This window comes from Prunus mume, linkage group LG1 (genome assembly GCF_029339155.1).
Source record: "Prunus mume cultivar Tortuosa linkage group LG1, ASM2933915v1, whole genome shotgun sequence".
In the NCBI taxonomy this organism is placed as follows: domain Eukaryota; kingdom Viridiplantae; phylum Streptophyta; class Magnoliopsida; order Rosales; family Rosaceae; genus Prunus; species Prunus mume.
The window spans coordinates 11813233-11830000 of record NC_142698.1 but is presented as its reverse complement, the minus strand read 5'-3'; the positions used below and the strand labels follow the sequence as shown (position 1 = coordinate 11830000).

The 16768-nt window shown below is 36.9% G+C and overlaps 2 protein-coding genes across 2 annotated transcripts; one reads left to right on the top strand and one right to left on the bottom strand.

Annotated features, from left to right (window-relative positions):
- Window positions 1-1882: 1882 nt before the first annotated feature.
- LOC103337604 (uncharacterized) lies at window positions 1883-4447 on the top strand. Its single transcript, XM_089050417.1, has 2 exons — window positions 1883-3742; window positions 4183-4447. Exons 1-2 carry the CDS (start codon window positions 2020-2022, stop codon window positions 4302-4304), a joined length of 1845 nt encoding a protein of 614 aa, XP_088906543.1. The 5' UTR covers window positions 1883-2019; the 3' UTR covers window positions 4305-4447.
- Window positions 4448-5709: 1262 nt separating this feature from the next.
- SRFR1 (Tetratricopeptide repeat (TPR)-like superfamily protein) lies at window positions 5710-15727 on the bottom strand. Its single transcript, XM_089050413.1, has 24 exons — window positions 15428-15727; window positions 15202-15311; window positions 13792-14450; window positions 13625-13669; window positions 13322-13423; window positions 13156-13236; window positions 12909-12975; window positions 12426-12526; window positions 12209-12316; window positions 11795-11865; window positions 11622-11678; window positions 11112-11220; window positions 10952-11032; window positions 10563-10649; window positions 9795-10001; window positions 8660-8997; window positions 8404-8490; window positions 8221-8320; window positions 7927-8018; window positions 7802-7840; window positions 7581-7671; window positions 6579-6676; window positions 6171-6480; window positions 5710-5909 (listed from the first exon to the last, which is right to left on the bottom strand). Exons 1-24 carry the CDS (start codon window positions 15547-15549, stop codon window positions 5904-5906), a joined length of 3168 nt encoding a protein of 1055 aa, XP_088906539.1. The 5' UTR covers window positions 15550-15727; the 3' UTR covers window positions 5710-5903.
- Window positions 15728-16768: the final 1041 nt, after the last annotated feature.

The window sequence follows — 16768 nt, the reverse complement described above, 5'->3', positions numbered from 1 at the left end:
TTTGTTAATGGGTTGGGTTATCAATGGTTTTATTTATCAAATTGTTAATAGGTCTTTTAGTGTATTAATGGGTTGTACTTAACATGTGTGAAAGTTCTACTTTAAAATTCTTTCCCTTTAATAATAAAATTCAAAATTCACTTGTGTTAAGAGATATATATAGAGTTTTGAGAGGAAGCGGTAGGTTTCTTTCCATTCAATTGAAAAGAGTGTGTATAAAAGGGCATGAAAAAGTGATCTCGTTAAAACTTCTCGAGGAAAACCACGTGGGATAAAACCCCATAATAGGAAAGAGTATCACGTGAGATAAAACCACGTGAGAGTCTGCAAAATATATATATATATATATATATATATAGAGAGAGAGAGAGAGAGAGAGAGAGAGAGAGAGAGAGAATATAGTATATAACTCTTGGACATTTTTCTCTTATAAGCTGGTTTTGTAGGGAGAAGTTCCATCACCACGTCGGTCTCATATCAAGCAATATCTCCTATTCATGTTGGAGAAACTAGATGCATGCGCAGGCAATTGTTTAACAACCGTGTTTGAATATATTCCTTATAATTTGGCAAGCTTTTCACCGGAAAATATGTCACGCTATCTTCCCACTAGCAGCCGATGGATCTCCAACGTGTAGTGCTCGTGGAACAACGCCAAACTAAAGTACTAGGACATGCATGCATCCTGAATCTCGATGCAAATAAATATCAACAAGTTTGAACTTTGAACTATAAACAACCATAAATCATGACTACATAAATATATATATAATCAATGTAAAAGGCATTCAGAATGCGCACTTTGTCATTGGCAGAATATGCATTATTAAACCTAGTTAGCACAAAGTGCTAAACTATGCTATCTAGCTAATGCTTATTGTTAGATTTTGCATAATGATATATATGTATATATAGCCGCATTTTCTTGAGACCAACCCAGTTGTACTTGCAGCATTTTATTTGGTGAGTTCCACTCTGCTTTTCTGAGTTCAGCTGACTTGTATACATCCAAAGCTCAAAAAGCCTGCACATCTGCAGAGCAGTATATATATAATAAAATTCTAATACCCATTGTTGATTGGCTTGTTATGGAGGGGACCAAAGTTGCTTGCTTGACTTTGAAGCTATAGATATAGAAGCAGATGGGGTATATCATGGCAGGAGCAACCCTTTTGGTTTTAGGGTCACCCTTTATGCAGAATCATAATATAGTGGCTAGCTAGTCCACTGCTGTGCCTTTTTCTTTTTTTGAATTTCAAATTATTTGGTTAATTCACTATGCAGATAATCCTGAAATGGGATCATGGTACTTTGTCTCCATTTAGTAAGAGACACTTGGTTGAGCTAATCTCTCAGTGCTTAACATGCAGCTGCCCAATTAATTACAGCTTCAGATAAGATGTTGAGAAAATTCAGAAAATGAAAGAGAAGGAGGCATGCCATCCAAAAACACCCCTTTTGAGAAAACGTGACTTTGGATCAAAAGGACAAAGTACTCCTGGCCAATCAATGATCAGTGTGCAGGTGGTTCCGGAGAATGGAACTGGTAGTCATCATCCTCTTCTCCTTATTTGGTTTTAAATTGAAAATATAGGGAATTGTTATTCACACTCCTAGTTTGTCATTCTGTACTTTCGAAAATCGATATTTTGTTATTTTAGTAGGCTCAGGAAAGAGTGTAGAATGACAGACTAGACGACTCGAGAAAGAGTGTAGAATGACAAATTAGGAGTGTGTGGAACATCTAATATAAATTTTCAAAACTCATGGTGTTTGGATCTGATGTCAGAAGCAATGATGTGGACCAGTTGTTGTAGAGTACGTAGCAATGTGTACTTCCTCTCTACCCCACCTCTTTCTTCATTTACAATAAACCTTTTGCACTCTTTGCTCTCATAGTCTTGCCATGTTCATCTAAGCTCATTTCTGCAATACCAGAACTCTACCAAACTAAGTTTTTCTTCTTGCGATGCCAATTGTATACACCCAAAAACCTATTTAAACTCCTCAAACAAAATCATGAAATCACAATTTCAGAAGAAAACCACCAAGAACACAGAGTCAGTGTGCAGTAAACCTTCTTGTTTCTTCTGCACCATGAATGAGCCAGACCCCTCTCTCAGAAAAGCTAGAATCATCAAAGCCTTCCAAGATTTGCCTCTCAGGAATGACCAAGAACATGTCCTTGCACTAAGCAGCCTCTGGAACATAGCCATGATGCAGCCTAATGACCCTGAATTCCCATCTCTTGGAATCTTTGAATGCATGGCAAAGCTTATTCACAAAGGCGTCAATGACAAAAAGTGGCTGCTAAGTGACCAGAACATCTATATCCCCTACTATGCAGCCCATACTATTGGCTCTTACACCATGAACAAGGTTCAATTTGCAGAGAAGGCTGTAGAATCAGGGGTGGTTTTTCCATTAATTGAGCTGATGAGAGGTAAGATCACCTGGGTGGAGCAACGAGTGGCGGTTCGGGCTCTTGCTCATATAGCAAGCCATGAAGAGATCTTTGAAGAAGCCATTGGTGTAAATGAAGTGGAGATTGTAGAATCAGCCATGGAGATGGCCATGACCTGCCTCAAAGAGGTGTTTGATAAGTTTGTTGGCTTGGAACATTCAAAAAGATTGAAGTACCAGTGTGATTTGGTGACGAGAGGGCTTGGAGGGTTGGAGATTGAGGACAGAAAGGCAGAGGAATGGGCTAGCCAGCTTCAGTGCTGGTCTCTCAATCTTCTCAACTGCTTTGCATGCAAAGAAAAGTCTCTGAATTTAATCTGCAACAGAGAATTCTTGATTGAATTGTGTGGAATGTGGGGTGGTTTGGCAAACCCAACTTCACCTGCTGTGATTAGGCTGTTGAGATCACTTTGTCAAACCAAAATTGGAAGACAAAGTGTAGCAAATTTACAAGAAGTCATAAAGGCACTCTGCAACCTCTCAAGGTCCTCAGATGATTGGCAGCTGATGGCCATTGATTGTCTTCTGCTACTCCTCAAAGACCCGGAAACCAGACACAAAGCCATGGAGATTTCAGTTGTGTTTCTTGTTGATCTGGTTGAGCTTAGAAGTATTGGAGGAAGACCAAAGGTTGGAGACACAATCACACAGGCTCTCTTACAAGATTACCATAAAATCAAGTATGGGGACTTGAAATTCCAGAGGAAGAAAGTTGAGAGAGCTTTGAAGGAGACATGGGATTTGAAGGTTGACAGAAAAAGGAGGGAGAAGTTAATGTCTGAACAAGAAATCAGAGAGAGAAAATCAATGGCGAGACAGCTCAAACAAGAAGGAAATCTAAACTTCTGGTCAGGGAACATAGAAAAGGCTGTGATGGAGTACACAGAAGCCATGCATATGTGCCCATTAAAGATGAGAAAAGACAGGCTTGTGCTGCATAGCAACAGAGCTCAGTGTTACTTGCTGCTGAGGAACCCAGAGGCTGTCATCAGTGATACAACCAGAGCTCTGTGCTTATCCAGTGCAGTGAGCCCTCATGGTAAGAGCCTGTGGAGAAGATCACAGGCTTATGACATGAAAGGGTTGGCAAAAGAGAGCTTGATTGACTGCGTAACATTTGTTCATGGCCGTATGAAGTCCGGCCAAACCGAAAGGGCAGAAATCCCAAGCTACGCGGCACGTATGATTAACAAGCAGATGAATAAAACTTGGTTATTTGCTCCTGCCAAGTCCAGGAGTTTTAACAACCATGAAGAGTTAATAGAATCTCATGGCCACGGTGAGTCTCTTAATTAAGCACATTCTATTAATCTTTGCTTGCTAACATTACTCTTTTCTTTTTTGGGAAAGCCGAATACCAATCTACATTAATTGATACATTGTCGATGTTATAATTGTTTTCTTCTTTTGGGAAAGCCTATACCAATCTACAGTAATTGCTCCGTGGTTGATATTTAGTAATAGCGAGAATATATCACTTTATAATATCTAATTCAATGTTGACATTTGGTAATATCGACAATGTATCACTTTACTGTATCTAATTCAATGTCGATATCTAGTAATACCCACAAGTATTACTTGACGTTATCTACTTCAACGCCGATATTTGATAATATCAACAATGTATCAGATACTGTAGATTGATAATAGATACTAGTCAATAACCACCTCTTTATTTTTTAGCTAAGCCCTCATAAATATTCATTTCTTTTACAGGTAGGCTTACCATCGCAGACGAAACGTTTGCTGAAAAAAGATGGAGAAAGCTAGAAAGGGAAAGAAGAAGAGAAAAAGGTGTAAATGTCACAGAAAGGATGGGAAGTTTGAAAATTGGGTAAGGGAAGAGAGGCCTTATCAAATTTCTATGTACACCAAAATTAGGAGGTGTAAGAAGACAAGATATCAATAAACCCAACTCCATGCGCCTTTAAACTCTGGCTTCTCGATATTCATGAGAACACCTGGTGTCCATGGGTACCATGCAACTGTGGAAAAAAACAGACACTCTCTACCTGCTTCTGGACAGAGTGGCAGTAGTGGGTACCACGCTTTTTGACCATGATGCCCTTGATCTTTTGGGCATGAGCTTCAAAATTAGGAGGGGGAAAACCTTTTTGGGGATTGTTGCTTTGACAAATTTTGCTTGTGCTTGTTCAAATACTGTCAAAATCTGAATTATAAAAAGTTTGTCAAATAGCAGCATTTCATAGGTATTATTTACTATTATATTATATGACTTTTTCCTGTCTTCTTTTTTTTTTTTGTTTTTTTTTTAATGACATGGATTGCATTATCTCATTTACTTTTACATTCTGTGTATTTTTTTATGATACTAGATTCAGATTTTCCATTAATTGATGGGATATTGTCACATGAACTCTTGGACATATTCTGTTTGACAAAAACAAAAAAAGTCGACATCAACCTCTCTATTCTTTTCCTCCAACGTTTCAGATTAGATTAGAAACTACTTTCTTTCACTTTACCAAATGATTAACCATTATAAAACCTTCTAGTAACAGAAAGTCCTTCCTAACCCGTATCAGATTTGGTCTATATGGGATCTTGCCTTACCTAATTGTCATTGCGCTCTTACGTTAGCAAAAGCTAAATGATTGCTGCACAATTATACGCCAGATTACAAAGCAAAGATGGGAGACTCTGGAACCAGATTGAGATATGCTAACAGCCTTCCACCTGTTTCTTAGAACAGCATCACTAATCAGATGGGTCAGTAGCGTACATCTTCAGTTAGATATGCAAAAACATCTTTGATTGCATTGCATTTGTTTGGCCGGGTAAAACCCATTTCTCCAGCAACAGAATTATATGGCATCCCATTCCATATCGGCTTTATTAGTCTAGGTCCGTTTGGTTCAAGGTTTAGAAACTCCAAAATAAATTCGATGTATGTTGGCGAAAACTGGAATAACAAAAATTGATAATCAAATCTCAGTACAACTTCAGGAGAAACTGAAATTCATTTTCATACAAGTAATATTATGTAATAGTATTACTACAAGCACCAACCTAAAAAACAAAAACCACAGTTTAAATACCAAGTGATGAGCCAGATGACAGTATGTAATGGAAATATATGAGATTCACAGGAATTTGAGAAATTTTGACTCTGATAGCACATTCTAATTAACTAAGGTTTAACCAATAAATATTCCCAACTTTTTTTAATTAAAAAAAAGGAAAAAAAATATATGACAATGTCAAAATGTCAGCTATCCACGGTGAATTAAAAACATGGATTCCAAATTTATTGTGATGAATTAACGTACAACAAATAAAGGGGAAAAAATTTTATTTGAAAAATTACAATTTCATCATTCTAGAAAACTGTACAACAAATAAACATACAGCATGCATACGAGTTTACATTGGTATAAGCCGGTGTAAGATTTGCAGATATCTTGCCTCAAATTTACTCAGCTCTGCATAAACAGGAAAAAACGCAACGTCAATTTCAGAAAGTCAGCACAAAATTCTTAGGTGATCAAAATAACATTAAGAGTGCCAAAGGAACACTGGGTCATTGCTAAGTCTTCATAGCTGATTACAATTCAAACTTATTTCTAAGAAATGCCAGATTTGGTACAATGCCTAATACGACAATGCGTACACTGACACGGCAGCTTCAACTCTCGCAGAAGGCATATCATGTGTGTAAATTATGTGTGACGCAGTGAACTCACCTCTTCGGGACTTTTAGAAGCCCCATCGTCCCAAGTGCTCAGAGCAGCAACAACTGAACCTGTTGTGGCTAGAATCGATCCCACATCAGGATAATCTTTCCAGGATGTTGTTGCCTTCAGAGATGGATACAACCAATTCTTCGTCGAGTCCACGAAAGAAGTTGGATCAAAGTTCAGAATGGCATCCCAATCCACCTGTAAACCTTGTGGGATACTTCCTGTGAACTCCATATTAGCAGCAAGAAGTAATCCCAGCATAACCACAAACCCAACTGCTGCAGAGCCTCTCGAAAGCGGCATAAAATTGTACCTGAAAAAGCGAAAATGTATAGATACTCATTATTTAAAACTATATATTTTGTGAATGACAAACATGATGTAACCATGCATCAAGGTCAAATGTTATACCAGTAATATGTCATCCTTAAAATTGCATCTCTCACATTTTCAAGCACACTGGAGTCAGTAGACCCATAATTTTCACCGCAATAAGCATTGCATATAGCCTGCCAATACATAGTCCATATATGCAAACATTAGCAATTTATTCAACCAAAGTATTATTAAAAAAAAAAATACAACAAAAGATTGCTGACACACTGAATGAAAGACAAACAATAGTATAAACAAATCTGCCAGTTAGCACCTCTAGTCAAAAGGTTTTCTCACTAGCACCAGCCTAAAGGTCCCTTTTATCCAGATTCAGAAGACTCGCCATTAAAGAAAAACAAATGTTGATTGCATCCTAAGGATCTGCTTAAGCAGGACATGGTGGCCAAATGTATGGTAGGAATATCTCAAGTACCAATTGTATCAAGTAGTTTATCAGGTATGGGCAACGAAAAAAGTAGTTTATCAGGAACTAGGGATTCCTAGGGCTAAGAGTCTTGCATTATCCAAGAAGGATCTTGAATAACTCTTACAGGGCATCAGTTTTGGGTAAAGTGAAATGAGAGTTCACAAGGTTTGTAGGGATATGTGGGAGAGTGGAATAACACTTTGGAACATGTTTTGTTTCATGGCTCAGGTTAGGGTTCAGATTGAATGTCAAGCATTCTCATCTTTTCCTTATTAATTTTTTTAGTGAATTTTCTCTTTTCATAGGTAAGGATTAGCTAAACCACCTTCACTAGATATTCGTACGAGTATATTTCACTGGCCAACATAATGCTTGGGAAGATTCTACACATGCAAAACAAAGGAATGGTAAAGGTACTAGAAGTGCTTCTCATGTCTCATATTGTGATATTTGTTCTTCCAATACAAATATATCACGTATTGTATATCAAGGATCCAAGAAAGCGGCTCGACCCATGTTAGATTACCGGCATCTATTAAAAAAAATAGAGTATGGAAATAAATTACAATAAAAAATTGTTGGCTCGCATAGATGGGTGTAGGGTAACATACTTCCCATGCCTTAGCCATTTCTGCATCAAATTCGTCCCATCTTGAAGGTGTACAAGGTGTTCTGATTGCAAAGTCATATCTATTCTCCCCCCTGGAAAAATCATTTAATGCATCCAGAATTAAGAAAATAAAGAGGACTAAATAAGATGGGGAAAATAAAATAAAATTAGAAAATGAAAAAGGAAAAAGAGAATGTTGCAAGCCGAGGTGTAAAAGACTACGTTTTTACTAGGGTAATCCGCGTCCCTTCAAGATATTTCCTGTAACAAGCAGGAAGAATCAGAACTAGGCATGACATGCAATTAAAATGCAAGGAAATCAATTTTAAAATGATATGCATTGTTACCCCTCAAAGGCAGTACTATTGCACCAAGTAGACAACCAGAAGTCCTCACCAACTGCTCTGTGTAAATCAGCACAAGATTTTGCTTCCAAAATCTGCATGAATATAATTATGTGAGTGAAACAATTATTTACATATGAAAACAATAATTGTTCAACGAGGGTTATACATGCAAAAGAAAAGCAAACAAAAAAAATATGATTAAAAGTGACAATATAATACAGGAAAAGGATGCAATAGTCTTCAAGTAATAAAATAAGATTTTCAAGAGTAAAAATAAAGGATTGGTGAACTCACATCTTTCAATTTCCCATCCCTGGATAGATCAATAAGGTTATCAACCTTATTATACACATATGACCTCTCCTTCATGACAGTTTTTGCAACATCTAATGTTCTGCCACATTGACAAGTGATGAGGGGGGGATAGAGCATTGTTTAAACAGTTCCATACTAAATGGAAGCATTATAGACCTTCACCTTTCAAAATTTGGGAAGTAGCGAACAACTTTTGCTTGTCCAAGGATCAATGGTGTATGAGACCCAAATCCAGCATTAAACTCTTCACTGAGTTGAGTAGAAATCCATGTTCACATTAGAAAACAGCATAGGAAAATATTTGACTATCTTATTTAACCATTCAAATGAAAATCAGAGCGAAACTCAATCCAAACATGATGTCATGTTGGCTATTGAGCATGGAAATGATTTATAAATTAAAAATACAATGGAATACCTTAGCTTGTTAATCCACACAACAGGGTCACAAGGTTCTGAAATCTGCCGCCATTTGACAGCTACTGAATAAACATCATGCCATGACATCATAGAGCGTGCAGATGAATTAGCTTCTGTAATGCCATATGAAGTGGAGGTCTCTGAAGAGCTACTCGTACTACAACCAGCACCGCCTCTATTTTGGCTAGGCAAATTGACTCTTTCCCTTCTCCGGCCTCTCTTACCATACTTCGACGATGTGCCTTTATTAGAATACTTCCATTCTGCTTGGAATGAACGCCAAGCTTTTGAAACCTTTTGTGCAACTTCAATAACAGCCAATCCTGCCATACGATGCTGGTAGACATAGAATGTCAACAAATTAATAAATAAAAAATATTGGTTGGTTAATTCAAAGCTCTTCAGGGCAAGGAAAACTAGAGAAACATGGAAATACATAAAGTTATATGGATGTAGAGTCGAATGCTCCAAATGAGTCAACAAAAGAATGCGAATGCTACAGTGTAAAACCCTAAAAAAAAAGTCAAATTGTTTTCTTCTGTACAAAAATATGGCTGCCTGCACATACGCACCGAGTCAAAATTAATAGTTTTTACGGTTGAGAGCAGATATTAGCTCATTTTTTAAAACTTGGCTCAAATAGAAAAGTAAAGTCTCGTTCTCATATTAAAATGGGTTCAAATTGAAAAGTTAAGTCTCATACTATGCATCAAGCCTGATCACTTTTATCTCATCAATTTTTGTGCAATGATGCGGATAAAATGATCAGTTAAAGGTGGAACCTTCTTGATGTTCACCTCTGGTTAAGTGTTTTGGAAATCCTTGCTGAGTGATTTTGTTTAACAGATCATATACCATTTTAGCTTATAAATATGAGATGGGTGAAATATCATGGGCCTCGAATGATTGCAACATCTGCAGCTTCAATTGAATCTGTTTGATCTAGATTGTTCAAATTTAAATAAAAACAAGAGAGGTGCAACATCTCCTCAAGGCAATATGTCTAATTACAATAAAACTCAAATAAGACAAAAAGTTGAAAACATAAATGGGAAAATAGGAAAGAAATGCAACTAAGAAGTGACAACAATGAATTGCATTAACTTCAAAGTTATTCTTGATATCAAAATCACCTGACGCCTATTCGGTAAGAAGCCAGGACAATCATATTGGATTTTCCTTCCAATGCAATCAGCAGCTTGTAGAAGAGCAGTCTTCTGCTTTGTAACTGTAAAAACTTGCTTTCGAAGCTTGCCCTTCTTCAAAGATTCACGCAGGGGAGGTTGCCGATAGACCTTTTCACATACATTCTTGGGGTGCAACCTTTTGCACCAGTACTCCTGAATATTAGATATTGAAAACACAATAAACAGAAAGTAGGAGAATTTGGAGCAAATTTGTTAAATGTTCCCCTTACATGCTCTTATTTATAAGAGGCTATGTTGTAGCCTCTGTTTGGGGTACAATGGTTGGATTTTATAGCCAAAAAAAAAAAAGGTGGTTTTCCAATGCCCCACATTGGTTTGGGTGTGCAAGTGTGTGCAGATTCTTCATGAGGATCCGCCATGACTTTAAAGTTACAGTTAGGGTTCCCCTTTTGAAGTAACTAAACATGGTTGGCTTTGACCACTTTTTAATTGAACAAATATGATTTTGGATATATGACATTTCAGCTTCTTCAGCTTCACAATTAATTGTTGAAAGGACTAGGCAGGGGAATAGCTACCTTTTTTAACTTTATCTTTCTTATATGACATTTCATACACAACGCCTTTTGTATAATATTTAGGTATAATTATGCCAAACATGCACATACTGATACTGAGATGATATGACAGAGATTAGCTGAAAATTATAATGAACTGGAAATCAAGACCAAAATAATCTTCGAAATATATCACCTTAAAAAGTGAATCAATGTCTCCATCAATATCAAACCAGCAAAATTCACTGTTGATTTTTGATGCCGTGTACAGAGCAATCTCTTTCTGTAAACAAAACAAAATAACAAATTCAAAGTTTGACATATAAGCAAGGTCATTGTTGTGATTTGTCGAGCATAGTCTTTTACTCAAAGAAGGGAATGTTTCATTTGATATATCTGAAGAAAAAAAATGAAGAAAAGTGCCCGAGGTGCATTAAATATATATGCTAAAAGATGTAACTGCACACAAAGAGTTACATAGTGCACACTACACTTTGAGTTCCTGCACATCAGCACTTGCATAGTGCTTATAAGTGCAAGAATATCAACATGAAATAAGCCATGCTATTCCAGATCAAATTAAACCTGATAGAAAGCAAGGCATTGCAACACAAACTTCTCCATCGAGTCTAGCTCCAAATCCAGCACAGCATCATAGTCCTTCACCTGTGACCAATGTATAAGTGAAATATGATTAAACATGCAGCTGATATTCCAAACAAACCAAAGAAACAACTTCTAATACCGCGTGCCCATATTCTCCAAGAGCATGGTAGCAGGATGCCCGCAAATACAAACACTCAATATTGGTATTCTCAATGCTCAACCCAGTTGACAAATCCTTAATAGCCTTGCTGCAATATAGAACCCAGCAATTAATTACACAGCCTAGTGTCTTTATTTAAAAAAAAAAAAAGCACAATGCTACATTCACTAACAGATACCACAAGGGACATTGGCAACTTTTTCATCTATGAATATGACCAAAAATCATTATCCCTAGTATGTTATTGTGCCCGTGGACTGCTGTGGTGCCTAATTCCACTTTAAGTGGATTGTAATACCAAATACAACATATTGAACTGATGATGACAACAATCCATCACATTTTACTACATCTACCTTATGATCAGAGACAGAGTAATATCCAAAATAATTTATGCTTTACAAGATCATGCAACCATTTCAAGAGTAGATACTGGTTAGTGTTCATAGTCAACAATTCATTCCAAAGATAGGATTTGGTATAACCTACCGGTGTTCTCCCATCCCATGGAGCAGTAGACCGCGCAAATGATATGCTTTGGCAAACCTTTCAAATTTAGACAAACAAGTATATCTCCAGCGTTAGCACTCTGCCTGAGTTATATCAGGATCAACATAAACTTTAGAAACATGGATGGCTTAGTTCAGACACAAAATGCTCACCTCCCATCAATTTGTAGAGCTTGCTGCAGACATTTTAAAGCCTTGGTAGGGCTAGCCATATCTTGATAGAACTGCAACAACCCACATGCCAGAAGAGCAATACTTGTTATAAAACACTCGATTTGTATCAACCAAAATGGCAAGTCCTATTCACTCTGTATGAGCAGTTAAGAGTGAACTAATAAACTGCTACCAAGCTTTAGTTATGAGCCTATCCTCAGATTCTTGTGTATTACATTATTACTATACCTATGGCATTTAAAAGAGATAATATCCCACATTGATTCCATGAGATTCTGGTTTTCACTAGTGATGTTGCCATTCTTATTAAGGATATGCAATATAATGAACTAGGCATGAACAATGATGGAAATTCATCTGGCCTTGGTAAACAAAGTATTTGCTCATGGATACCTGGGTTAGCTGCACCCATGCCTCAAGGAAATTCTGATCCATTTGAATTGCTTTCAAATGTGCCTCCTCAGCCTTTTTATATTCACCAATTGAGGATAATGCCAAACCCTAGGGAAGCCAATATCGGTTCAGTCAATACTCAATAGTGCAAGATTATTCCAGGGTAAGCTGCAAGAACAAATACCAGACAACAGAAACACAAATCTTGAAGACTCACCAAGTATGTGTATGCAGATGTGTTATCCTTGTCAAGTTTCACACATGCAGTTAGGTCTTCAACGGCACTGTAAAAGTCCTTAAACTTGAAATTGGCAATTCCTGCAAACATTACAATGCTACTGTTGTTACCTGTCTATTGACAGAAGTCGTCGTTTAGGGCTATTAATAAAAATATATATAAAAAGGTTTCCTAATACATGTGATTATATCACATGTCAAGCTTACATGATAAACCTTCAACAAATATAATTGAAGAAACATTGCAGTCTCAATAATACAATGTGAAGCTTCTAGAGCTATTGATCTCTCTAGAAAATTGTTCACCTACATCTGTTTTAACATCTTAACAGCACCTAAGCCGACAATCTGTAATAAATGCATATACACACTGTAAAACAATATCTTTTTATCTAAAAAATGAAGGCATTTGAGCATTTGAACCTGAATGCTGAAATGTAATGATTGGGTTTGAGCTAGTTACCCCTTTCATGTAAAATATCGGCTGAATTTGGTTCAAACTCCAATGCCTTCGACAGATCTTCAATGGCCTGGATCACAAGAGATTAATATATGCATGTACATGTCAGTTCTTGTGTCATAACAAGTAACAATAACTTCTTTTACCAATAATTAAGTTGGAGGAACAGTGTAAAACCACGACCAAATATTCATTACTTTATTTTACAGAGAATACATTTACATGAAAAAAATTAAGATAGCAATAACACCTCAACAAATTCTCCCAGGGCAGCTCGTGCTTGCCCTCTCCGTTTCCATGCCTCACACGCTGATGGATTTGATTCCATGGCCTGAAAAATATAAACAGATTAACTACTTGCACATAGAGCCAAACTATTTTTTATTCTTCTGTCAAAATATTAGTTCATCAAATACCTTAGTAAAATCAGCTATTGCAGCCTCAAGTTCTCGTTGGAATGCATAGGCTGTCCCTCTCCCTATCAGTGCCTCTGGATAGTTAGGATCCTCTTTCAATATCTGTGCATATAATTATAAAACAATACAAATGCTCATAAAACTTGCTAATGGCCCTGTAAAACTATGACCCTCTAGACATGTTGTTACCCATCGACAAACCAGAAATGAAAAGAGGAAAATAACAAAAATGAAAATGAATGAAACACAAGGAAAATTCCAATAGCCAGAAATTTTTCAGGACTCGCATGGACTGAAACTTACCTGATCAAATATAGATATGGCATGAGCATACTTCCCTTCATTAACCTGTAAAAAAGGTACATCACACGTTGAAGAGAATATAAGGTTTAAAACACTGGCAATTCAACAGAAACAATAACTGTGCTCAAACAGAAAGACGATTACCAAATAAAGGAATTATAACATACCTCCGCTATACCTCTTGATAGTCGAAAATCCACACTTATTGACTTGGACTTTGAAAGTCTAGCAACGCAGAACTTTTTATTTCGCTTGGAGTCATCACTAATTTCATGGCGTATATCAGATTTACTACTTAACTTTGGGGGTGTTGGGGGAGTTTCTGTCAAATCACTTGATTTGCTACAAATCATTGGTAATTTACTGCATGTATCACTTAAGTCATTGCATGATTCAGAGTCATAACCCAATTTATCATGAATATCATGATTCCCATTCATTTGGCTATCAAACTTCTTACTCGCTGCAGCTTTATCACCTATTCCATTGGGTACGTCCAAATTACCATTAGACTTGCTATGGACCTCAGAGGTAACTGTTGATTCACTGCATAATTCAGATTGATCACTCAATTTATTGTGATTCTCATGAGTCTCACTTGACTTCCCATTAACATGTGATCTTGATTCAGATGCAAGCATAGATGATGCCGACTGTTTTGCATTATTCTCATATCCAATACTTCTCTCCTCTTTTGCAGTTCTTACGAGGTCTTCCAGTTCTAGCAACTGCTTCAGATCTGCAGACTGACGCAAGGCATGTTCATAGCCTTGCTCCAAAACCAAAAGAGCATCCTCTTTCCTTCCCAAAGCAGATAATGCACAACCTAGAGGACAAAGATCAAGTCTAAGATCGCAAGAACGGCGGAGCTCCAACAGTACTTCATGTAATGATTCATTGTATACAAGTATTTAAAAAATTTAAGACATCAAATCATAGAAAGTGTCAAACAAGTGCTCCCTGAGAGTGCACAATTGTGCATATATTCGAAAGAGCAATATGATTTCAACAAAATGAATTTTTAGCTCAATCAGTACTGTGCCATTTCAGTATTTTTTTACTTCCTCATAGCAAAGAAGATATACTATTCCATCCCAAAAAAAAAATTGTGAATATATTATCAAATTCTTCAGTAAGTGTACTTCCCCTTTAAAAGTTTTCCACAGAACGTTCATTAAATCATTGATAAGTAACTTTTAGATTACGGAAAAAAAAAATCTCCAAAATACAAGGGCCAATACAAACCACACAGCAACTCATCTAAACAATGAACCTCTTCTTTAATATCTTGCTCACAAATTCTATGAGATTTTCACTCAGCCTCGACTACCAGTCACTTATTCACATTTGCCGTACACCTAAAATAAAAATTTAGAGTACATAAAATCTATCCGAAATGTCTAATTAACTGCGCACCACGTTTCATTATCAGCTAATTACGAGGAGCTTAACATTTTCATAATTGAGCTATCATTATCACCTAACTACTCAAATTATCTAAAATTTCCAAGAAAAACGAAATAAATTCTTCCAAGTCAAATAATAGTTTAAATTCGATAAAATGATCGAAGAAAAACCTTTGAGGATGTAAGCCTGAAGAAGCGCGGGGTCAAGCTGAAGCGCCCTATCGCAGTCCTTAATCACGTGCTTGTGTAGCTCCAACTGGCTGTAACAGAAGGCTCTGTTGCTGCAACACCAACATTAAGAGCCACAAAATCGATCAGAATCGAATTCGATTAAGAAATTGAAGATCAGCGGGAATTGAATGAGAGAGTGCGCGAGTGAGATAGAGAGTGTACGGACCAGATGTCTTGGATGGAAGAAGACTGGGAGAGGAGCAAGTCGAGGACTCGGATGGCCTTGGACCAGTTGCGTGAGCTGCAGAGCTTGGCGAGCTCCGCTCTCTCGGAACCAGCTGCGGTCATTCTGAGTTACCGGAGCGAGTTAAGTCGGATGGATCGGGAAGGCGCGGTCTGTGTTCGTGTTTGTTCCTTTCTTTGCTTCAACGGCTCTAGCAAGAGGAAAGTGGTGGGGATTAAAGAGGGATAGGAGTAAAATGGAAATAGGGAAAAAGGTAAAGTTGAAAACCGAGAAGGGGGCAGCGAGGAGAGGAATGGCTGCGAGTCACTGGATGTCTTGTATGTGTTCATACGTGCGGGTCACACGTGTTCCACGATTTGACATGATTGGTTGAGCTTTAGTACTTTATTTGACATTTTGTCTTCTTTTTTTCTTTTTTCTTTTAATTTTGGTTTGTCAAAGAAATTGGTGTACAACGGGCTGGACCGGCCTCAATCGGGCTAAGGACAGTGCCCACGTATGAATCGGGCTCAGTTAAAGATTTTGGCACATTGAGTCGAGTCGCAACAGACTTTAGATTGGCCCGAGCTGGGGGGACCGGCATACTCACGAGCCCGGCCCGTTCGAATTCAATTCCAACTAAATACGCAATGAGAGCATAAGTAAACACGTAGGCATGTAACCAAATTGCAAGTTACACTCCAAAACTACGGTCCGGACCAGAGGCATAATTAAAAGATAAATATTTAGTCATATATTCATTATTAGCACTAATAATATAGTTAAATTCTACACCATTTAATTTTTATAAACAAACCAAAAAAAAAACTCAAAAAATGACAGATAGCCTTATTGAACTTAATTTTGATTATTAAATTACTTTGATACCCTATTGAGTGTTTTGGATTTTTTTTTTTTTTATGAGGTTTTAAGGTTGAGTTTGTTTTAAGAAATTAATGACATTTTTTTAATTTAAAAGAAGTTAAAAACCTTTTTGTTATATTGGAAATGAGATTTGGGTGTGTTTCTAAAGTTTATTTCATTAATAATTTGGGCTCCTATATTTAGGTATAATAGTGAATCTCCCTAATTAAAATAGAGTTTTTTTATTTAAACCTGCACTTCTTTTTGTTCACCCTATATTCTAAGTTCACTACAACTTCTAATTCAAATTTTCACAATTTCAAATAAAACCTCACTATCTTCCTAAATACACACCCAACATAAATAAATAAATAAATAAACTCATCAACCTCACACCCCACACCCGCTATCTTATCCTTCACCACTATATGTTCACCTCAACCTCATAAAAACACTGTTGTCAAATGCGTAGTAGCATTA